Here is a 24286-nt window from a genome sequence, read left to right as displayed (position 1 = left end):
AATGTTCATCTCTGGCCATAAATGTGTCTTTTTGATGTCAGAACCAAATGTGTTTGGTCGAGAGCAATTTTGTTCCAATACGTCTGGAGGTGAGTGTGGGCTTTGGATTTACCAGTTGGTTGAATGTTGCCAACGGGAAAACAATTTTGCATTCCCAGACAATCTAATTTACTGTAGGCCCTTTATACAAAAGGCAATGCTGATTGCGCAGCATGCAACACACTATTTTAATAATTGGATTACTAGAAATTTGCTGAGTTTTTTTAAATTGGATTTTATTGAGTGGACCTAAACAAAATACGAGAAAGAAAATTGATGGGTGGGTGGATTTCACAACACAGAGGAACTGGTTTCAAATATTTATTCATGGCTCAGAGAAACCCAACTTGTGTGATGACTAGATCAACTCATTATTTCAAAATAACTTTCAAAACAGTGTTATTGCTGATAAAATATAGTGTCCCATTCAATGAGTCGGTTCTCCTTGTGAAACCGGAGAATGAGTTCAATGTTTGTTGATTAGGGTTCAGACTTGGAAAGACACCGCAGTCCTGGCAACCTCCAGCGGCGAGAACTGGTACGGATCCTCAAGTCCAACCAGTCCTGTTGACAAGCACCCAGAGCTAAACTGGACGTCCAAAAGGGAAAGCACAAGATGTATTTTAGTAGCTCGAAACACCGGTACTATGAGAAAATGCAAAACAAATTAAATTAAATAACCGAGTACAGTGAACCCGCGTGCAAATCTGCAAGTCTTTGACACCCACCATAAAATGTTTGTAATTATCTACAGATGCCACAAGATAGAGACAAAGCACTTTTTCTCGTAGACCCTTCAGGCTGACAAAATGAGGCTCCTCCCCTCAGTTCAACATATTTTTGGGGCACCAAGATTTTTATATTAGACATGGCTTTGGCCTGAGCACAAAAATAAGTGAACAGAAGAATTTTTCATCCAGAAATTGTGCATACAACACACACAAAATCCCTCAATAGGCGAATTTGGGAATTCCAAAGCACAAATATGACGGGGTTCACTCTTTTATTATCTCCTTATTTCTGAAAATGTGCCTGTGTTTACTGATGTGTCCATGCGCCACATACACCCAAAAATCATATAAGCCTCCACGAGTCAAAATGCTTTGTCTTTAATAGGCACTTGCTTTTTTTCTGCCCCACACTCTTGACTAGGCTCCTGCAAGGGTAAGCCAAAACACCAGGGCTTCGCCACGGTCTTCTCGTCACCAAAGGTCAGTCTCGCCGGGCAGGATTATGGATCATTTCCATTCAATTTGATCAATATCGTTAAAGACATGGCCCAGAAAATTTCCTTTGGAAAATCAATCCATTTTACCAATTGGAGTATTTGAATTATTGGTAGTTGTTATCCATCACAAGCTCAGAACTGTTTCTGAGAAAAAAATAAAATATTTTAAAATAATGTTTCTCAAACTTTTAATGCCAAAATGTCTTTACTACTGGGTGTCCGAAATAAAGTTTCACGATTTGCAACATGTTTTCTGAAGATGCTAATTACATTTTTGGACTTACTTTTCTCTTCTGGCTTAAAGAGGAAGTCAACGTATGTGGGCTGCGCCCCCACTAGTGTAAACATGGTATTCTGATTTATATTGCATTCATGGAATGCCAGGATGACGGAGCCATTTTGCATTCACTGAATAGCAGAGAGGAAAACAGTTGGTATAATTTGTGAGATCTGAATGAATATGTATGCATTTGTGAACATTTTGGAACTATTGGATGTCTTCACCGTTATTACGATTGTATAAAAACAGGAGTGTAATGTGTTTAATGAGTTGTTAAGTCTTTTATGCACTTGTATCTGCAGCGTTGGATGGGCCAAACGTAAACTGTGCAACTCACACAATTTTTATGAAGCCGATTATGTCTTCACCATTATGCAAGTTCACTTGGCCAACATAATTTTTGCTCAGTCAATAAGCATTGCCTTTACTATGAACGCCTACAATTTAAAATCATCATGTTTCACCATGGGAGACATATACCCATATAAAAACAAGGTGACATAAACAACTGCTAAATTCGATTATTATTTTTTTTTTTTTTTTTAAACCATTGTCTTTACCATTATTGATCAAATTACATTAAAATGATCCATACACAGTTCCTCACTTGGATGAGACAGGGCCAGCCCCTTGAAAAGGACTAATTTTAGCATGACTAGAAATAGTGTGTGTAAAGTAAACTATACTTCTTGATCCTTGGGGTATTTTGACGAGCGTGTCACACACATGAGAGCTGTTTTAAATTGTGAAAAAAAGTCTCCTTTTAACAAAAGTATGCTAGAGAATGTAAATCATCTCAAAATGCCCAATTTTGAATATATTAATGGACATTTTTGAGGTACAGTGGAACCTCGATTTTAACGGACTAATAGAGGCAGGGGGTCGTCCATAACAGCCGATTGTCCGTTATATTGAAGCACTTTGTTGTTTTTTTTGAGGCCATATGCACCCATATTCTGATTTTGATTCGGATATTGAAGCACTTCTTTTTGAGGCCATATACACCCATAAGTATATGATGTACTTTTTTCGTGGCCTAAAACGCCCAAGACAGTACAAAGTTATTGTAAATAAATATAAAAAAGCTTGAAAATGTTTGAAAAGTTTTACATTTTATCCAAAGTTAGCATGCTGGTGTGCCGCGAGGAATGAGTGTGCTACCTATTTCCAAATCCACTGCCATAGACAAACGGCTTGACAAAAAAACTACCAAAAATAGCATCTTGTAGACTCCTGAGACTAGTGTGTCGTATTCCTCGAAACACTGCAGCTATCAGACATGCAAACACCAAAGGCATGAAAAAGGTGACAAAAAAAAAAAGAAAACGGGAGGATCCCCCGAGCCCCCGCAGAGATTTTTTTTTTTTTTTTCGAACATAAATTAGGCCATCGAGAAGACTCTGAAGAGTACAATCAGGCAAAAAAAAAAAAATCATTTTCTTCACGCAGAAAAACTTATTTACACCACTCAAGTACATGTTGATGTACAAATGAATCCATCCATTTTCTGTACCGCTTCTGAAGCAAAAATGTTGCTTAAACGTAAGAGTAGCAATAGAGGATGTCCGCTCCAGTAGCCAAACATTGTACTCAAGTAAGAGTACTGTTACTTGACAATAATGTGATTATTATAATAATAGTCCTCCAAAAAATGATTTAAGAGTAAAAAGTACACAGTGAAATAATTACTCAAGTACTGAGTAAATAGTGAGTAACTTCTGATTTTTTCACCACAACATGAACATCAATTAAAAAAATTGCTAAATAAAAAGTGAATGTGCAAATTCTGATGTTACTGTGTGTGTGTGTGTGTGTATGCACAGTCAAGACTACAACAACACATCTCCAATTTACTGCACTGTGTTTTCTGAAGTTATAAGTGAGCTGAAATATCCACGTTTTGGGCAGACAATACATAAAAGCTGTTGTTTTTGTTCGTCTAAATGTAAACAAGAGTAGCTCGTCGTTGCCATCATGGTTACGACGACCTTCCCAAAATGGTAGCCACTCAGGCACGACGATCAGGCATGCCCGGGGAGCCCAACAGAAGATGTGTGAGGTCAAGTGACTTTCTTGTGTCGTTTGATTGGTGAACTAGACTTAAACATCACTAGCGCTTAAATTAGATTGGCGCAAATAGCGCTCAATGCGGAAGTCGTAGTCTCGCGCAGGAAATGGTTGATAAATAAGCAATAATTGAGAATTTTGGTTGGATCTAGTTATATTGTACATCTGTGACCAGGAAGTACGCGTGTCCCAGTCTCTGCCTATATTGCGCCACAGCATCAGCAAACAACAGTGGCTAATTTTGGAACTAACAGACTTTGTCAAAGATCGTTTAAGTGACAACTGGAAACTATTTTTGGACACGTGTGCTGTCCAGACGATCCGTTACTTCTGATATCCATTAAATCAGGGTCTGTAAAATTGAGGTTCCACTGTATTCAAATCGCTTCAGTGCATAATATGGAAGTTTGTCATCATAAGAGAAAGCCTAGTCTGTCTGGACATTGGGGACCACCTTGGTAAAAATGCTATATTTTTCAAATGATAAAACATTCAACATGTTAATAACATTGAAAGTGTACCTTGGCGCAAGGTAGGGCTCTCCTGGGAGAAATGGGTCTACTGAAGGGACGTCAGTGCTTCCAACAGAAGGATTAGACTGAGTCATGTAGTCCCCTTCCATACCCCTCAGGTTGGTTATACTGCTCCCCACCGCTGCATTTAAGCAGTCTCCGCTGCTCTTAGTGGGACCTGGAAATATGTACACACACACTGGTTCATCCCATTAATATCTGGTAGCGCAGACTGGATTTAAACTATGTCAAATATTCCAGCATTTTGTATGCAGTACAGTACATTGCGAAACACCAATCCTCAAGATACAGTATGCCCCTTCATCATTGAGCCTCAAAATCAAAACCTTGACAAAACCCAAAAGAATTCAATGTGATTTGTTCTAATAATGCAGCAGGTGGCCAAAGAAACTCTGACTGAATAAAAAAAGAAAGTGCTATTCTAGAGTAAATAGGCTACCACTCGTTCAGGGCTTGTCTACCTTACAGGTCAGGGTGCAAAGATTTTATGGGTTCGGTTGAAATTCATATTTGCATTGTTTAAGTTTCGTAATGGTGGCACGGCGGACGACTGGTTCGCACATCTGCCTCACAATTCTGAGGACCGGGGCTCAAATCCCGGCCCCGCCTGGGTGGTGTTTGCATGTTCTACCCGCGCCTGCGTGGGTTTTCTCCGGGTACTCCGGTTTCCTCCCACATCCCAAAAATATCCGTGGTAGGTTGATTGAAGTCTTTAAATGACCCATAGGTGTGAATGTGAGTGGGAATGGTTGTTTGTTTATAGCTGCCCTACGATTGGCTGGCAACCATTTCACGGTGTACCTGCATCTCGCCCGAAGATTGCTGGGATGGCCTCCAGCACACCCACCACCCTAGTGAGGATAAGCAGTCCAGAAAATGGATGGATGGATGTTTTGTAATACATACACATTTCCAGCAAGTTGTCAACCTGAACATTCGTGGTTCTGAGACGTCCTGGGTGCAGTTACTCTTTCCACCGCAAGGACTACCCGAATTGATGTAACGCTTGTAATTTAATAACGTGCTACGCTTGCATTCAATGGGTGAGGACGTTGGGGAATTAGAGCAGGATGAGGATTTCAACACAAATTTGCCGACTGGAAGTAGACTTGTCGTCAAACCCTACGTTTAAGCCGATCAGGAGGTCGGAGCCTGACTTTGATGATGGCCAGTGACTACTTAACAGCCACAAAGGTCTGACGTTGAAAGGTGGTCACTACTGAGAGGTTGGTTCCCGTCACGTCACAGCTGAAAATTGCTGATGATAGCTGAAGACGGGAAGGAGCTAGATTCAAAACGCAGACGACACATCCTGAGTTATATTAACACTTAAACTGCTATATACGTAACTAATCACCTCAAAATGGCAGTTATGGTTTGTAAAGGGGTTCTGGAGCTAACAAGAGGAATGTTTAAATCTTTGCACCTTAAACCTCAAGATATTAAATGCACTGTAAAACAGTACTCTTATTCACCCACTGATTCCACACCATACGAAAGAGGAACTGGAGGTTCAATATCTCGCTCAAGGACACGTTGGTCACTGGAGGACTGGGGATTGGACCTGCAACCACTGGGTTGTGAAACAGCCGAGTCTCGCCGCCCCACCCAGTTTGTGTTATCAAAGCATGTATGATCTAATTTCCTCGTCAATTGACTTCACAGTACACAACTCACAGCAGCGTGTGAAAGGCTCCCATGCTCTCCTTTGCAGATACGGTCTGACTTGCGGCTGCTGAAGCAAGCATAATACTGCAGAGTCCACCTGTTGAAATACTCTGGAAAAAGACAAGGGAAATAACCACGCTGCTCATCGAAACTGTTACAGAAACAATATCAGTAAAGTTTCATATTATATTATGATTTACCGCATATATGTGGCGTTTATATATCTGTTACTTCACGCGAGACAAGGAATAAGCCTTGGAGCAGACATGTCAGGAAATTTCTTCTGGCTCCCAGAATCAATTTACAATCAGCGTGACATTGACCCGCACAACGGCATCAGCCAGACGTGCACGTAATTCTTATTTGTATGAACTATACAGTACTCAGTGTTGGGATACGACAGTCAGGTGTAACTGATAACACATTTCTCGACCCCCACCGGGGATCGAGCCAACACCGCCACTGTGTCTTGCTCTGGGAGACGAGAACACTGACCACCAGAGGGGGGGGCAAGTTATTGCAAGTCACAAGTTAGTCTCAAGTCTTTGCCCTCAAGTCCCGTGTCAAGTCCCAAGTCGAGACAGGGAAGTCCCAAGTCAAGTCCAAGTCGAGACACGCAAGTCCTTAGTCAAGTCGCAAGTCCTACACTTCTGAGTTGTCTTTCGAGTCATTTTACCAACAAAATAAAAATATTGTAATATATATATATATATATAACATTGATATTTAATTAATATGTATACATTATGGCGGCACGGTGGACGACTGGTTAGAGCGTCAGCCTCACAGTTCTGAGGACCCTGGTTCAATCCCCGACCCCGCCTGTGTGGAGTTTGCATGTTCTCCCCGTGCCTGCGTGGGTTTTCTCCGGGCACTCTGGTTTCCTCCCACATCCCAAAAACATGCATTAATTGGAGACTCTAAATTGCCCGTATGTGTGAATGGTTGTTTGTTTGTATGTATGTGCCCTGCGATTGGCTGGCAACCAGTTCAGGGTGTACCCCGCCTCCTGCCCGATGACAGCCGGGATAGGCTCCAGCACGCCCGCGACCCTAGTGAGGAGAAGCGGCTCAGAAAATGGATGGATGGATGTATAAATTATATACCGCATTTATAAATTTCATATTTTAAAATCCAGAATTTATCAAAACTGTAGCGAATATCCAACCTCCACATGAACAAAAAGACAACTATTCCTTTGGACAAGACCCTCATGTCACTGGATATCTGTGTCAAGTCACATTGACACTTTCGGTCTTTCCCCCTCGTAAAACCTAAGAAGGACAAGGACACTGTGGAGACACGCAGTATGACCTAGAAGGTCTACAAGTCTCCTCATGACTCCCACAACGCGACTGGGGGAACAAATTCATTGCTGACTCTTGAACAATGGAACATGGTCACCTACTCCTCATTAATGGAACATGATCACTGCCACTTGGACTCCACGTGATGGTGTACCATGTGGTGGGAATGGACAATAAAATGACATTGAAGAAATCCCATGTTTGCACCAAACAAAAAAAAACCATGAATATTCTAAATGTATACCTTGTTTTCTGTGTCAATGTGTTGGTTCTACAGTTCTGACTACGAGACTACTTGAGAAGAACTGTGCCTCTCGGTTTGAAGCCAAACAGTACGAAATGATGTTGTATTGAATAATAAGTAGTTGATTTGTAATCAGTGTCACAGTCGTAACGAGTCAACGTACAGTGCTTTCCGTAACAAAATGTGGACGTTCTGGAACATTTGGCAGCTCTGCGTGTACCTTTGCGCTCTGCTGAGCACAGTTTTTGTAGAAAGGGGGGAAAAAAAAGAAATGTGTGCTGGTTTTCACGTTACGTGGATGTTATCCGGTATTTTTTTTAACATCGCAATTTATATCGCAGGGTTAACGAAAATCCCAATGTTATTTTTCAACTTCCTATCATTACAGACTGAGTTGGTTAAGATGTAAGATACACCAGGGCATGATGATACCTGAGGCTGAGGAGACGCTGAAGGAGTTCCTCTGGTAGGCCATATCTGTCAGAGCAGATAAATTCTCTGACCGAATCAAAGTCCTGCTTCAGTTGGAGTGCTCCCTGCACACTGAGGAGGACGCACAAGAGACAATAGATACACTATAAGTTATCTATCTATTATATTAATGTTACTAACTTCTTTGTTGTAGGAATATACCTGAATTTTATCCGTTGTTTCAGGATGTGTTCCATCCACGCCTCCATGAAAGCAGTCATGGTTAAACTAAGAGCCTGGATGCGGATCTCATCAGACAGTAATGCCACACCATCCAAAACCTGACCAATCACATTCTGTGCAGCGAGTGACGCGTACTCACTGGGACTGATAGGTAAGCCTGAAAAAAGTTGATCAAAAAGAAATGCATTACAACCAGCAAAATCTCATTTGGAGAGATCAATATTGGATGAAATGGAATTGATGGAAATTACAACCACCAAAGTGGTCTTGAAAAAGGCACCAAGACTCGACTCAGAATCATGACGTATCCTTCCAGTAATGAAGATTTTAAGTAAAGGTAAAGGGTTTTATTTCATATACGTGGCTGCTCTTGAATGATATAAACTATTTTGTCTGAGGGGGAACAGATGAAAAAAATATATATCGTGCCAGACAGCCAATCGAAAAGGTCTGAGGCATGACGCCATGACAGTACATGACAATGAGAGCAATTCAAATTTGATCAAAACAAACATTGCAGTTTTTAATTTTCTATATCGCATAACCTGTGGGTTTAATTGGAGAAAATTATATTCTGTAGTATGAACATTGCGTCAAATCCTATGAACATGTTTCTGAACAAAGAGGACGGTTGTATCAATTTGCAGTCATACTGAAGAAGTACAGCACCTGGCCTGGGGTTGAGTCTCCAGTGTCCAGCAGAGGGCATGGTCTGCTCGAAAAGATCCGCAGACATCCTTTTGCAGTCATCAGAAAAGGTTTTTAGCACCAGAGAAGAAAAAGCCTGATCAAAATAAGTCAATCAATCAATGAATCAATAACAGACATCAAACTCTACATTGTGCGGTTTGCTTATCGCCATCCATTTACACTAGAAAAATCTCACGACACACCACCAAACAAAAATGTCTCAAAAAGTATGACTACTGGAAGAATAAGGCTTGTTAAGGATGCCATTCATTTCATGTTCCGAAGAAGAAACGCTTTGCATGGAAACTACAGAGGATCAAGCATGTCACCTGGAACTCAGAGGAAGCTGCATCAACCTTTTGGAGCTGCTGCTTCAGTACAAGTGGATTATGGCTATGAGGAGTGCAAAGACAATTACTGTAGGAGTTCATCATCAAAGATTTCGTCTGCTGCACCATTTTGTCCGACGACTCGCTCAGCACCTGTAGAGAATAAAGAATTGCCTTCTTATTCTAAGTCATTCTTGAAATCTTATCGACATTTAACGATATGCACATACAGACTGAATAAGGACAGCAGCGAGAGACACGTCGTAATGAACCAATCAGGTGCTGCGGTTGACCCCTTCCATTTTCCAAAGCACAGGTGTCAAATGCTCGGCCTGCGGCAAATTCAGGCCGCCGCAACAAATTTTGTGGCCCATTAAAGAAGATAAAGTGTGTCTACGTCATGTTTCTTGCCAAATGGATTTGTTCTATTTATTTTGACATCAATTCTGTCCAAAAAGTTCAACATTTTCGTCAATTTCTACAGGTATTGCAAGCATTTTTGACCCCTCCTCCCACCAAATCCCTTCTTAACATACATTGAACAATTGTATTACTATTTGGTCGTCGGACATTTCCGTGACTTATGACTTCAAACTAAATATGCTGTTAATAATATATATATATATTGTAATAATTAAGATATGGCAATCATGTATAGGTAATGATGAGGTGATTATACATTTGCAGTATATGACTTTCAGTCAGAATGCCCCTCTGAGGGAAGCTATAATTACAATGTGGCCTGTGAGGAATAGGAATTTGTCACCTCATCTAAATGCTTTCAGTATGAGGCATTTTGGAAAACGACCGTGCAGAACTCTAATTGCACCCCATCTTGTTGACGAACAACAATGCAGAAAGAGTCAGGTCCTCCCATCCAACATCAGTGAACCGGGCCCTCGCAATTTTTTCTCTGGAGCACTGTTTTCACAGGACTTTTCGTTAAAGTTTTGTATATTGTTCTACAGTATTGTATTTTTTTTTTTCTTTTTTTTCGTTTAACGGCTTACTTTGAGGTCTCCTTGTGTGATGAGTAAGAACTTGTTGAGGCTCCATGAGGAGAGGAACTGGCAGGACTTGGACATGACCCAGACTGTGGACAATTGCACTGTAGCTAACGTCAAGCTAAGAGTCCATCTGTGAAAAGCGGTCCGAGTTGGGAAAAGGCTCAAAGAACCTGAAACAGAAAAGGTACTAAAAACTGTGCTGCCATCGATGGACTACAACAAGCCAGAGTGATTGATTTTTTGTTTTGCAGAGTAACAACATCAAAGTTCTTAAAGGTCACAAGTAGAAATTTACCAATTCTCTTGCAATCATATAACTGTGACGAATGTGATTTTTTTTTCTTATACTAAAGTTCTTTTCAACGTGATGAACTCAGACTGGCTCTTCTGTTGGATGTATCCAACCTTATTGTATTCTTGCAATTACAGTAATCCCTCAGTGTGTCACGGTTCATTTATTGCAGATTTTTTTTTTTTTTTTAAATTGATCAGATTCAATATAGTAATCTTTGGAAAAAAAAATGAAACTTTGCTGATTAATTTCATCCTACATTTGGCAAGTCATCAAGTTGCTCGAGGTGGCAGTGAACATGACTCGATGCCACTGTTGAACACACAAGCCACAGTCAGAGACGCATTCAATACATTCATAAATAAAAAACTAGCCTAACGAATAGCGAGCTAATGGACACACTCAGAACAATATGCACAGGAACAAATGCAAATATCGAGCGACGTTTAGCTTGATTTTCTACAACTAGAATACTGTAGTTATAAACATCACCACAAAGAATTCTGGAAAGCAGCAGGATCTGCTGGCCCTACTTCCCATAATGCTTTTGCCTGACTATATCGCCTAAAAAATAGCACGTCTACAACACGTTTGCATAGATTGATATTCAAGGTCACCAAAGCAAGGCACGTCCTCGTTTACTCGTGGAACATGTGAGGATGGTGACCCCCAAGTGGACAAAATAAGTATTATTTATTGACATTGAACTGCATATATGAAACTTTTACCGATGGCTGAGCACATCTTGCCTCACAGTTCTGAGGTCCCGGGGTCAAATCCGGCCTCCCTGTGTGGTGTTTGCATGGTTAAGCGAGAGAATCCATTGAGAATGGATGGATGAATAAATAATACAATAATTGGTCGATATTTCACAGATTTCATCTATTGCAGGGGTTTTCGGGACCGTAACCCTCTGCGATAATCGAGGGATTAGTGTCTTAAAAAAACTGACAGAGTACATGTTTTTGTTCACTCCTGTTGAAGTTGCTTGTTCGGTTGAAACGTTTGAAGTGTTCCCCGGCAAAGATTGAATAAATGATCTGAAGTCATTTCAATGAAACACTTGGAATCAACCAATAAAACAAATCCTTTAGCAACAGTAACAGGCTGCCACACTGGTATTAACAGCATTATGTTTACCTGGTGCTTTGCAGTGAGACAGAGAGGACAGTAGAGGAGGAGTAAGCTGTAGCAAGTACGCTGCGGTCACAGACATCATCACACTGTCATCTTGATTTGATGACGGCGCCATAGACCTGCTGTGTTGGTTTCCATCCGTCAGACACTTGTCCTTCAAAGCTGCACCCAGACCTCTGCAGACCACTGACAAAAGAGTGGAGACAGAGGACAGCGTGAGGTGATGGTCCAATATACAGTTTTTATCCCCCAAAATATTCTTGAGGTATGCAACACGCCTTTCATTTTTGACTGTCACCTCAAGTTACTGATTTACTAGATTTATTATTGCAATCAACAGTGCCTACTGTTGGGCTTTTTGAGATAATCCACTTCTTTGAAAAAAAGCTGTTCCTCAATCAAAAAGAAGGATCATTACCCTCAACAGGATTGTAAAAGAGGACAACCACAGACAGGGTCCTCCTTTCATCAATATTCAAGGGTGCACCTGAGGATCTTCAGCAAGTATGATTGATTTACCACCCATAGTCAAATAAAAAGTAACAGTCCAGGGCTTTGCTCTAACTTCATAACCTGGGATAAAATGGTAGAAAGTATACATTCCCTCTGTTTGAATTGCTAATGAAAGGTTGCATGAGTGTTTGTTCATTTGTATTAGACACTAACCATAGTCCCACTGAGCATGTGCTGCACTGACTAACATACTGAGACTGAACTCCTCCAGCATGGCTTTGCACTCCCTTGGAAGTTGATCTGCAATAAACAAAATGTCACTTAGACACAACAACAAAATCGGCTTCTGAATGGAAAATTATTCTTGGTTTATGAGGAAGAAACATTTAACAAAATACGACTGAGTAAGAAATCCGATTTTTTTTATTGACTTTCTATTAAGATTTTATAATTATTTACAGTATTAGACAGGTGTACAAAGATCCATTTGTTGACCTATTAGAATACTTGGTGTACGTACGTACTTGTCTCAATCCATTCTTCTTGGACATAATCAATCAGAAATGCAGAGTCTCTCTGGATTTAATTAAAATATTTTAAAGAGTAAATTACAACATATACTCCTTTTTAAGCATGCTTTAATGGCTATGTGTCTACAATCAACAAAACACAACTTGGCAACTTTTGCCTCCCAACACTCATGCGATATTAATTCAAAATGACACACAACAGCTAGTTTGAACAGTTTTTAGTTTGAACCGTTCTCTCAAAAGTCACATAATCTGACACATTTCAGAATGCCTGTCGCAGTGCACTATGCTATGTGCTGCACAGAGGTTATCGTTTCACCTGTCTCTGAGGCCTGGTTGATTATCTGAAGGACTTGGAACCTCCTGTGGTTGTCGAGGAGGTTGATGCTCTCTGTACTTCTTGCTCTGTGTGGCACATGCATCTGCAGCCAGAGTGCTTTGCTGCAGTGAGCCCACAGCAGCGTACGGTACTGTCCCAACAGATCATCAAACAGCAACGACTGGCCGAGGTCCAACCACTGAACAGACCGAGGCCGCTGAACGCATTCATCCTCAGCTTTTTGAACATCTCCTACAGCCACACCAGGACTTTGCTGTCCAGCACCTGAGCTAAAAAAAAAAAAAAAAAAAAAAAAAAAAGGCACAGACAGAAAACCACTGTCACGCAATAGTTCAATAGTATGTTGTGGTGTGTGAGGCGCATTGGCATATTTGATCTTGTGCCACTTTACATATGTTTGAATGAAAAGAGTCACGGCGTGCATGAATGAAAACATCTCCCAAATTGAGTGCAGACAAGCTGTACACTGCGACATTTACCTACAGAAAAGTCCTATTTCACTGACTTTTTCCTCCGTCATGGGAATCTTTACATTTTATTTTCAATAAAAATATGAAAACAAACAGTATCATTGTTTGGGTGGTATTAGTTGAAGCTAGTGGTGTCCAGAGTTTTTCTTCCAAGAACAGCGTACAGAAAACTCTAAGGATGCAAGGGCCACATTTATGTTCTTAAATTTATTAAATACTCTAAAACCAAACCATTAGTGTAGTGTTGGTAAAGATATGCAAAGAAATTATATATCTATCCATTTTCTACACCGCTTATCCTCACTAGGGTCGCGGGTATGCTGGAGCCTATCCCAGCTAACTGCAGGCGAGAGGCGGGGTACACCCTAAACTGGTTGCCAGCCAATCGCAGGCCACATACAAACAAACAACCATTCGCACTCACATTCACACCTACGGGCAATTTAGTGTTGTCAATTAACCTACCATGCATGTTTTTGGGATGTGGGAGGAAACCGGAGTGCCCGGAGAAAACCCACGCAGGCCCGGGGAGAACATGCAAACTCCACACAGGCGAGGGCGGAGTTGAACCCCAGTCCTCACAACTGTGAGGCGGATGTGCTAACCAGTTGTCCACTGTTCCACTTTATATGTCATATATATTGCTTTTAAAATAAAGCCTGGTGATGAAACAAAAAGTCAAGGATTTTTCAGAATTTTTGGGTGGCTCTAGGGCTGGGCGATTAATTGAAATGTAATCATTATTTTGATCTTGGCTTTTAACGATCATAAAAACGTTATAATCGAAGAAAAAGGAAGAATGTGCCTTCTCTGAGTGTGCTTTAAGATGTTTATTGACACCCCAGTTGGGGTTTACTGTAAAACTAAAACACATAACAAAATGAATTACTGTAATTTCTCGTGTATAATGTAAATTTTTTTCCCAAAAGAAATTTGTCAAAAGTCAATAGTGCGCTTTATACATAGGTATAGGGGAAAATGAAAAAAAACTTTCATTTTATAAATGTATGCCGAGTCACTGATGGTGTGGTGGTACAATCGCCTGACTTTGGTGCGGGCAGTGTGGGTTCAGTTCCCACTCAGTGACGGTGTGAATGTGAGTACGAATGGTTGTCCGTGTCTATATGTGCCCTGCGACTGACTGGCGACCAGTTCAGGGTGTAGTTCGCCTTTCTCCCAAAGTCAGCTGGGATAGGCTCCGGCACCCCGCGACCCTAACTAGGATAAGCGGTGTTGAAACTGGATGGATGGAACTGTATGCCGCCATCGAGAGGTTATGAAAAAGTTGTATACTTTCATTCCAATATGCCACCGCCACCTAGAGGTTATGAAAAAGGTGCAGCCGACACTTGCATTCCAATATGACAGGGGTACATATGACTGCATATATGTACAGTTGTGCTCATAAGTTTACATACCGAGGCAGAATTTGTGAATATTTTTTTATTTTATTTTATTTTATTTTTTTTTTTAAATACGACTGGTGACTGAACAACAACCACCATTAATTTCTTTATGGATATGTTTTGTTTCATGATAATGCTTTTCTGAAATGCTTGACAGTTGAATTTGAATCCCATGAAAATAAAATTAAATGTGTTTCGTTTGGTCCTTCATGTTTTCTTTAAATAATTCTACCCGTCTTACGAAATTCTGCTTGGGTAATCAAACATGAGCACAACTGTGTTTTCTCATTGACTACATAAAAGTAGAGCTGTGAATTTCAAAATGAGAGCAAGTAAATAAAAAGAAAGTATTGTGTGTTCAAATAAAATGCTTAACTTCAGAATAATTATTTGAAACAACCAACAAAATACAAATAATACTTCACGTTTTGATCATATGGGTAAAAGCAAAATCATGCATTGTAAAAATGCATTATATATAGGTCGAAGGATTTTCCAGAATTTTGAGGTCAACTTTGGGGGGTGCGTATTATATATGAAAAATTACAATTCTCACATTGAATATTTAAATACATCGTTTTAGAAATCGCCAGCTTATGCTATAAATCCATGGAAAAGCCTACTGACGGGCTCGCTAATATTAGCATTAGATCACAGGTGGGATTTACCTTCAATATTCATATATATTTCTATTTTTTAATTTATTATTATTTTACTTGTTACTAATTTACTTTCTGGTTGTTCCATTAAGTTATACTTAAAGTTGAGGTTTGGTAGTTAAATAAACACTAAGTTTCAAAATCAATGAATAATTGTATTTATTAATCATGATTTCAATATTAATCCAAATAATCATATGATCATTACTTTTTCCATCATCACCCAGCCCTAGGTGGCTGTATCTCACTAAAACAGATCCACCCGTGTACTGATCAGCATCAGAATCACAATTTAAAATCCATAATCAAAACCAAAGCAATGCAATATCAGCTATTTGCTGATATACCTAAATTATAGTCCTTCATTAGGGTGTGTTTCAGGAATATTTTAGTGACATGATTGGTAGAAAACGAGGAGATGAGATAGAAACATTTCTTCTTCTCTTCTTCTGCATTGCGACCCAGTGTACAAAGTGGTAAAAATTAATAGCGGCATACGACTTGGGCCAAGTCAATCGTGAATGTTACTTTATGCAGTGGGCCGCTACAAAACGGACGACTGGCAGCAAACGGCCGCCAGGCCATAATTTGGGCATCGCTGGTTTAAGCAGACTCTATTGGTTTATTCTTGTGATTTAGAGGACAACCAGACCACATGACCAATTTATGCAAACATTTCAGAACTTCCAATGGGTTCACATACTTCTTCCTCCCACTTTAGATTAATTTAGCACATGCAATGTAATTTATCAAACCTAAGGCAAATTGTGATGCCTGATTTTGCATCTTAAAATGCCACGTTCGAAGGGCAGGTGCAAATAGCACAGCTGCCCATAACCATGATGAGGAGGCGGAGCCACAATGACAGGTGATGTGGAGGTTGGATCATTTCCATCCATCCATTTTCTGCACCGCTTTATCCTCACAAGGGTCACGTGCGTGCTGGAGCCTATTCCACAAAAATGATCTACTCAGCAATGCAATTTTGGAACTTCTGAGTGATCCAAGGGCTGACTTGGAGCCAGTTACAAGGAGTCATACCATATCACCTATGACAAAAACACTTTTAATTCTGCAATTCCTAGCACCTGGTTCATTCCAGCGCAGTGGCAACTGGTACTGGCCTATCCCAAAAGAACTTTTTTGGGGGTGTGCTGTTCAAGTTGGACTGATACATCCAATTGCCACTCACACGGAGCATGTTAAATCAAACAAAACATGGATTTTATGCGATTGTTGGCTTCCCCCAAGTTATCGGAGCAACGCATTTCTGTAACTCAGTAATGTAATCAGTTTGTTTGCCTCCTCCAGTAACACTTGCAGTCCTTTTGTGAACACGTGAATGGCTTTCTACATTTAGGAGTGCTTTTTTCAACAGTGCAGTGGTGAGGTCAGTGGTGATGTTTGACATCAGGATCTGGCTCACAACACCACTTTCATTTCATCCCAAAGCGGTTTGCTGAAGTCAAGGTTAGCGCTACGTGGGGGCCAGTCAAGCACTTCCATACCAAAAGCATTCTAATCATGCCTGCATTGCTCTTACTTTGAACACTGGGGATGGAAAAGAAAATAACCTTGCCCAAACTGTTGCTGGAACAAAAACTATGATTCATGGGGAACTAAGATGTCTAGCCCAATGGACTGATTGATTATAAAGAGGTGCGTCTCGCTACACATATAACTGATTTTTGCCCCATGGGAACCTGATAACAGTTTCATCCGCATAAAAAATTCAAAGGCCTCAAAGAGAGTTATTCTGATTCTCTCATCAGAAAGTAATAACATTTGAAAAGCATGATGATGGTTGATGGAACAATTACCTGAGATTGACTGCTAACCTGGTGGTTATGTCCAGTTCAATAATCTGCTGGCAAGTACCCTCCATATCGCAGTCCCTGATCCTGTGGTTTGAATCAGCCTTCCCATTTGGTGGTAGCGGGTCTATTGTTACAGAGTGCGGAAACATTTGTGTAGTCGGGGTCAATGGATGAGATACCAGTGGAGCTAGCAGGTCGTTGGAGGCAACAAGCACATGAAAAAGTAGCTCAACTTTGGACTGGTCCTGTTGGAAAAAGCCTGACAGTGAGATGGTGGGTGGACTTGACTTCTGCAAATGCTGAAAGTTTCTTAAAGGGCTGTTATGTTCTAGAGCTGTCTGTACAGGAGCAGTGCTGTAAGTACGTGTTTGGCATTGAAGGGATAAGTTACTCCTATTGGTATCTTGGATTAGGGAAAATGTTGCCTTTTCTAAAGTAGGATGATGCTGACCATTTTCCTTGCTATTGTTTTTCAAGTTAAGTTCAGGAGAGTGGCCGGTGTGAGAAGAGGAGGGGAACATAAAGAATTGATCCTGTAGCTGCTCCCAGGTTAAGGTTGAGGGGAATCTGGACCGCAAACTGGTAGGAATCCCCTGCTTGGTATGGAATTCGGATTTACACACACATTGCTGACCGGTCCACGAATGGAGCCGATTAGCTGCCGAGTTTGCATGATGCACTGCCAAAATATTCAGCAGGTCTTTAACCGAGACAACAACAGGATGGTGTCTCTGACTGTTTGTCAGGGTGGTAAAACAAATCTGTTTTAATATTTTAGTCCACGGATGGGTGTTGTTGTGCTGTACTCTCTGCTCCTCCAATACCTTGTTGTACAGGTCTGTACAAGCTACAATATCTGCCATGACTTCGCTTGGCATGTGGTCCAAATCAGACTGTCCCATGGCAAACAGAACAGCATGCAAATAACATTCCATTAAAACCAGACCCTGCAGGCCAAGCAACTTAAGAGTTTGTCTAATTTCTTCCAGCAACTTGTTCTGCAAGCCCAGAGCGCGCCTGAGGTAGTGATCGGACTGGACCTTTGCAGACAGACTAGACCAGTGATTGAGATGAATGCGGAACTCCTGGCACAGGGAGACAAGCTGGACCTTGGCTGATGAGCAGAGGTGTGGGCTCTGTAGTGGACAGAAAAAATGAAAAGACAAATTCAACAAGTAACATCAGAATCTACCACGTCAAATATTCAAGTAAGCTTTTATATCTTGACATCTTCATTGTAATTATGCTCAGTTTTGATTGACGCTGATAAGACAAACGATTTAAACAATGTCTATTATTGTGGTTGGCAAATGTGCCCAATATTTTCATTCTTGTGTAACTAAAGGAAGTAAACAAAGTATGAGCAACAGCTCTCAGAATGATATCGTACAGTTGCATTCCTATAAACTCTAAAAGCAACACATTATTAAATAAATACCCGTACATGTTTTTTTGACACCATTTGTAAAAGCAGAACTTTTGACACAGTTACAGAAATGCCCATGTAATAATATGCAGCCAAGTATAGTCAGAGAACATAACAATAACATTGCTCGTTGCACATTCAGGACCTACTCGGCTGGATAAGCGGTGTGACTCCCTCAAGTGATCGTCAAGCAGGTGGCCCACTTTGGAGATATATGCAGTCGTTGACTGAACCCTCCTGGTGTACTCGTGGATGAAGAGCAGCAGTGATCTCTGCTCCATGAGTCTCCACAGAGATTGGTAGTGCTTATTCAAGAAGGGGGAAGCGGGCACAACGGGAAGACCGTCACCTGACGCAGTCCTGCCCTTGACGCAGACCTTGACCAGGATCAGAGGTGAAAACAAGGATTTTGACCATGTCGAAAAACAAGCTCTTGCCCCAACTTTAATTCCACCTCCATTTCATTAGTTTTACGTCTGTATTTATGAACATATTTCACTTTCAAGGGTTTTATTTAATCGCTATACAGAAGAGCAGCCCCACAATATTGTGTTAAATTAGGAAAACATAGCAAGTAATCAGATGCCATTTATGGGTTGCAACCCCAACAGGTGTCTAGAACAATAATTTCGATAATCTGAAGCAAGCTTGCATTCATTTGTGTTTTGGGATCGGGATTGGCCGAGGCAGCAAGCAGATCAGATCTTTCCATTAATGTTTGAAGAAACGAAACAAAAGATTTCAAGGAGTGCGGTCCCAACCTTTGCACACACCAAATGACCATGTCTACGACTCCAGCAGCTCACCTTGGGTGAACCCATTTGTGCCCCACCAACATGTTGCCACTGCACTGACACACGCAGAAGAGCCTGCTGCAAACGCAGTATACGTGCGGAGGATCTGGACACCAGGTTGCAGGCTACGACAAAGTTTCTTTCTTCTTCCCCTTCTTCCCCGTAATCATCTTGGCTGTGACCAGGTAACAGCCACTTCATAGGGGGATTTAAGGTGTTTCTGAGTAAACGAGAGATAGTCCTTTGTGACCAAGGACCTGAAAGCGCATATAAGGAAGCAAAGAAAGAAAGGGAGAAGAAAGGATTATTAACAACTGAACATTCTCTGCAATATTGACTGTTAAATATCGCTTTTAAAAATACCAATATGCTCAAACTAATCGACTTAAACAATTGCACTTCGAGGTTTTTATTGACATTTGTTGTTCATCAGTGAAATGGCCTTTCCCAGGAACTGTGTTTCAAAGTCCCACCAAAGAGGCCAAAAAGAATGTCTTGGAAATTTGACACGCTCGAGAGAAGTGTTTTTCAAAATCCTGTCAAATTTGCAGCGGAGACGTCCAATTATCCATCGGCTCGCCGCGTGAGCCGCACGACAGGAAACACAAAACAATTAAGAGATGATGTACTTTTTCGGGTTGTACACCTAGCTTGATGGCTAACTGCGCGATGTAGTAGTGGCGGAAATGGCTACGCTATGATTGCTAAGTAACTGGTCATTCTGGCAAATAGCCATAGTCGGTGCTCGCTAGTTATATAGCGGGGGAGGGCCGACTCATGGTGTTCCTTGGTGATGTAAGCGCGACCCCGTTTTAGCTCCGCCCAAAAAACTTGGCAAGCTGAGATGGTGAAGAAGTGTTTTAAGCTATAGCGCAATCATTCAGTACTACATTGTTGTCAGTCTTTGCACGTTTTCAGCACTCACCTTCAAACATATTTCATGTACTCAGAAATAAAACACGACAATGACTGTGGTGGGACTTGAAGTTAGTCACGCCCAAAAAAGAAAAAGAAGAAATTTTACTAATGGTTCCGTTTAGATTGGGTATGCAAGTGTACGGAGCATATGTTCACACTGTACCATTAGTGTTCAGATCTTCTTCTCCTGTACTGGATATGCATGTCTTCTGTAAGATAGGGGAATTCAAAATGAGTGTCTCGTAGTATATTGAGGTTTGTAATCCTACTGCTGACAATGAGGTATTGCATGCGAGACAGATATTCGGAAATGTCTCTCTTTCTTTCTTTTTCAACAAAAGCCAACCAACCTTATCCTCTTCTGGAGTGCATGATCTGGATTTTTCTGAAAATGAGAACAAAAGCAAACTGAAAACAAATCTTAAAGGTCCCATATTTTACCTGAAATCATCATCATCTTTGAATTTCTCAAGTTTATCTATGTCACGACACTCACCGCCCCTGAGCCAGCGCTGTCAACATATCAAATGTATGCTCTCACAAGTAATAAGGGTTGGGTCTTCTACACGGAGGCAACCAATCAGAGGAAAGGGAGCGGTCTTAGCCAAATATAGACAGCGAAAGCCGGTTTTCTTAATGTTATCGGAGCTATCGACTGCACACACACTGCTATAAAAGCGCCATCGCACGATGAATTTGTATACGTCAACAGGAAACAGTTTGATTCGATCGATGTACAGATCATATGTGATGCGCAAATTCAAATAACCAACATTGTGGCGAGGTGGCCTGGTTCAACGCACGACTCCTACGTTCTGAGTAACCGCATGGTTGGGAACAGACTACAAGCTGGCACTGTGTGGCTTCGTGGTGAGTACACTTATTTACGTAATTATCCTCATATTGATCCCTGATACGCATTCAGCACGTGCGCCCCCCCCCCCCCCCCCAAAATTCTATCCCCTATTAACAGCATCATTACTAGTCAGCGGTGCAGGTTAGTGATTGTCGGTTTTTAACCGGTTAAATTACAGCGTCAGATCTAACGAGCCCCTGATCGTCTCCGTGTGCAAAGAACTCAAGTTAATAACCCTGTGTGTAAAGTAAGGAAAAGTCCAAATCAGCCACACCTTTACCCCGGTGCACCTCTGGATTGTATGGCAATAGTGCGTGATGCATCTAAGTAGTATGTAACATAAATGGACACTGTAAATGTAGTTAACTCACTTCCTTTAATTGACCCCAGGCGACCGCGGCTACCCACTTGAGAGCTGGCTGACGACCCCTCAGACTGAGCGAGAGCGGAGGTACAATGACCTCCATTCCCGCACTCAGTCGGTTGTTGAGAGGACAATCGGCATGCTGAAGGGGCGGTGGCGCTGCTTGGACAGGACTGGGGGTACGCTGCTGGTGGGCCGCATTAGAATGCCGTGCGGCGTCCTACGCAATATGGCACACTGGCACGCCATACCGCTACCAAAGCAGCATATCCCCGCCACCAGACGAGCCAGAAGATGGACCTTTCATAACAAATCCGTCTCCACTTCACAGTCAGTAAATGTCCTTTTCCTCCCTGCCATGCTCATTTTCTATTTCCTCCAATCGTGAGGCGATTAGGATCGTTCATTTAAATGTGATTTGCATATTTAAATGTGGGCTCGGCTACTCCAACGTGTGCGCTCAATTCCAAGTTGATTGGCACGTACGAAGGAAATGTGCTTGGATTCGTGAGTACGCACAGTTTCATACATGTGGATATTTTGTATGTACGACATTTTCTGGATTTGAACGTACGCCATGTTTGAGTAGGAAATCCACGCAAGTCTTTGTACCTGAGGCCCCAGGTCCTTATTAAGTGAGTGATCCCAGTAAACTCTGATCACAATCTCAGTAGTTCCTTTTAATAACACATGCACATCCTTTTTAGTTCATATTGCACCAATGCCACACGTTATGTTGCAATAAGTTTCATTTGGTGTTCAATGGTTAGCATTAGACTTTTTGTTTTTGCCATCGATAGTACTTTGATCTTTCTGTAGTATTATCACAAAAAAACACAGCCATCGAAAAAGCAAAAAAAAAAAAAAAAACTGAGCTGAAGTCCAACTACATTTGTTGAAATTTGACGTGATGATTTTTTCCAATCTGTTTGACAATTGAGGTATATTTTCCCACAACATTTTGGTTTAAAATTTGACATCTTTTCTGGCCTTTGCGTTTGGGAGTTTTACTGTCGAACCCATTTGTGTTACCGTAAGCTCCTGAGGTGCTACTATTTTTGACATACTGTCCATTATTTGTAATTGTGAAAATTACAAAACGCCTTAAAATTCAAATAAGACCGCAAAAAGGTAATAAGCAAAATGTGCATAAAAATGATAAATCTACCTTTGTTTTTGAAATGCAACGATTATGTGTTAGCACATACAATAGGCTAGAGCGCAGGTGTCAAACTGGTGGCCGGGGGGCCAGATCCGGCGCGCAACATAATTTAAAGTGGCCCGCGAAAGCAAATCATGTGTGTCGACTTCATGTTTCTTGTGAAAATACCAAAATTGGTGTCTTGTATAATGTTGAGATATTGCAAGCATTTTATGTTGCCAATCACCTTTTTGAAATAAATGTAATAGTTGATCCTTTTTTTTTTGTATTGGCTTCTGATTTTAAAACTAGTTATCCATCAATTTGTTGTGTATATGTCATTATATGAGACAATATTTGATATGGGTTCACAGTCATCACGGCCCACCGAGGGAAGCCATAACTACAATGTGGCCCGTGACAAAAATGAATTTGACACCCCAGGGCGAGAAGATCCCAGTTTATAGAATGCAAACAAGTCTATCGAAGCAAAGTCATAATTACCGTAGATAATTTTATAACAATTATAAAACAATGAAATGAGCACAGTATGTACGGCAGTAACTGAACGTGCGTGCGTGTCAAGATCACCTGCTAGACCAGGCTTTCCAGCAGGGTCTTTCAGTATACAGAGTTTGTTTTCATCCATTGCAGTCTCAACTGTGTCTGAAAAGGAAGCATATAATTGTGTTTTTCATGCAGTTTGATGTAAGAAAAACCAATAAAAAAATAAAGTGATGAAAGTGAGTTCACGCAGCATGACAATTAGCAATGCATCCACCCAATTTTCGACGTTGAAAAGCAGAAACAATCCTTGTGAAAGATGTGATGTGATTGGATGATACACTCAGCGTTTCTACGATGCTACAATACATCCAACATCTGACATGAACAATGTGTATTTGACTCCAAAACTCACATCTTCCCGAATCGGCACCAGAAACTGCTTCCTTAGTTCCAAGTGTGGTACAATCTTGTTAGTCGCAGGACCCAGTGTTGGGCCCGCTAACATGTCTTCGTGGTGAAGTGAGCTAATGCCACAACCAGATGACGCTCGTCGGACAGCGGAGAAACTCACGGTACATTTCGAGAAAGCAACAAATGTCATCTTTTTATCTGTGCTAGTGAAACCAACCGCAATATTCCTTCAATGGCATGTCGAACGATAGTCAAGCATTGTAAAATGTCCATCCATGTATTTGTTAATCCTCGCGGGTGTTAAAAATAGTTTTTGCTCGCGAGACTAAATCAAATCGATAGCCAATCCAAACAGGCGTTTGCTTCTCGGTTGTCATAGAAAGCACGAAGGCTTCCGTAGTTTCTTCTTCTTCTTCTTCTTCTTCTTCTTCTTCTTCTTCTTCTTCTTGCCGGCTGCTGCACTGCTGCCATCTTATGGAGCCACGTAATTACTTCAACGTCTGACTTTTGTCATCAACATTTTAACCTTTATTTTAGAATCAAAAGGGCACATGTCTTCTTCTTCTTCTTCTTCTTCTTGCCGGCTGCTGCACTGCTGCCATCTTATGGAGCCACGTAATTACTTCAACGTCTGACTTTTGTCATCAACATTTTAACCTTTATTTTAGAATCAAAAGGGCACATGTCATCCATCCATTTTCAATACCGCTTATCCTGTT

General features: G+C 41.1%; 1 protein-coding gene across 4 annotated transcripts; it reads right to left on the bottom strand.

The window, feature by feature from the left end:
• Window positions 1-346: 346 nt before the first annotated feature.
• Window positions 347-23981, bottom strand: ccdc142 (coiled-coil domain containing 142). Of its 4 annotated transcripts, none has more exons than XM_061787744.1 (18): window positions 23569-23981; window positions 23241-23315; window positions 20639-20673; window positions 20452-20497; window positions 19383-19627; window positions 18726-18953; window positions 17154-18286; window positions 12778-13067; window positions 12142-12228; window positions 11479-11661; window positions 10050-10216; window positions 9040-9192; window positions 8690-8804; window positions 8000-8177; window positions 7799-7909; window positions 5825-5925; window positions 4136-4304; window positions 347-628 (listed from the first exon to the last, which is right to left on the bottom strand). In XM_061787744.1, exons 2-18 carry the CDS (start codon window positions 23296-23298, stop codon window positions 520-522), a joined length of 3408 nt encoding a protein of 1135 aa, XP_061643728.1. In that variant the 5' UTR covers window positions 23299-23315; window positions 23569-23981; the 3' UTR covers window positions 347-519. The 4 variants fall into 4 exon arrangements, with proteins under 4 accessions (XP_061643728.1, XP_061643730.1, XP_061643729.1 ...); XM_061787746.1 differs by having other exon boundaries at window positions 17172-18286; XM_061787745.1 differs by having other exon boundaries at window positions 20452-20494.
• Window positions 23982-24286: the final 305 nt, after the last annotated feature.

Source organism: Phyllopteryx taeniolatus, chromosome 10, assembly GCF_024500385.1.
Source record: "Phyllopteryx taeniolatus isolate TA_2022b chromosome 10, UOR_Ptae_1.2, whole genome shotgun sequence".
Lineage (NCBI taxonomy): Eukaryota > Metazoa > Chordata > Actinopteri > Syngnathiformes > Syngnathidae > Phyllopteryx > Phyllopteryx taeniolatus.
Note: the sequence above shows the minus strand (reverse complement) of the source record. Positions and strands in the feature narration are given on the sequence as shown.

What these genes read in the sequence shown, in the direction of transcription:
- ccdc142 (XM_061787744.1), bottom strand. Translation starts at nt 23,298, where the DNA reads ATGGATGAAAACAAACTCTGTATACTGAAAGACCCTGCTGGAAAGCCT. An exon ending in CACAAATGGGTTCACCCAAG is followed by an intron (nt 18,954 to 19,382) that starts GTGAGCTGCTGG and finishes ATCCTGGTCAAG; the next exon opens with GTCTGCGTCAAGGGCAGGAC. An exon ending in GAGCCCTACCTTGCGCCAAG is followed by an intron (nt 629 to 4,135) that starts GTACACTTTCAA and finishes TTGGACGTCCAG; the next exon opens with TTTAGCTCTGGGTGCTTGTC.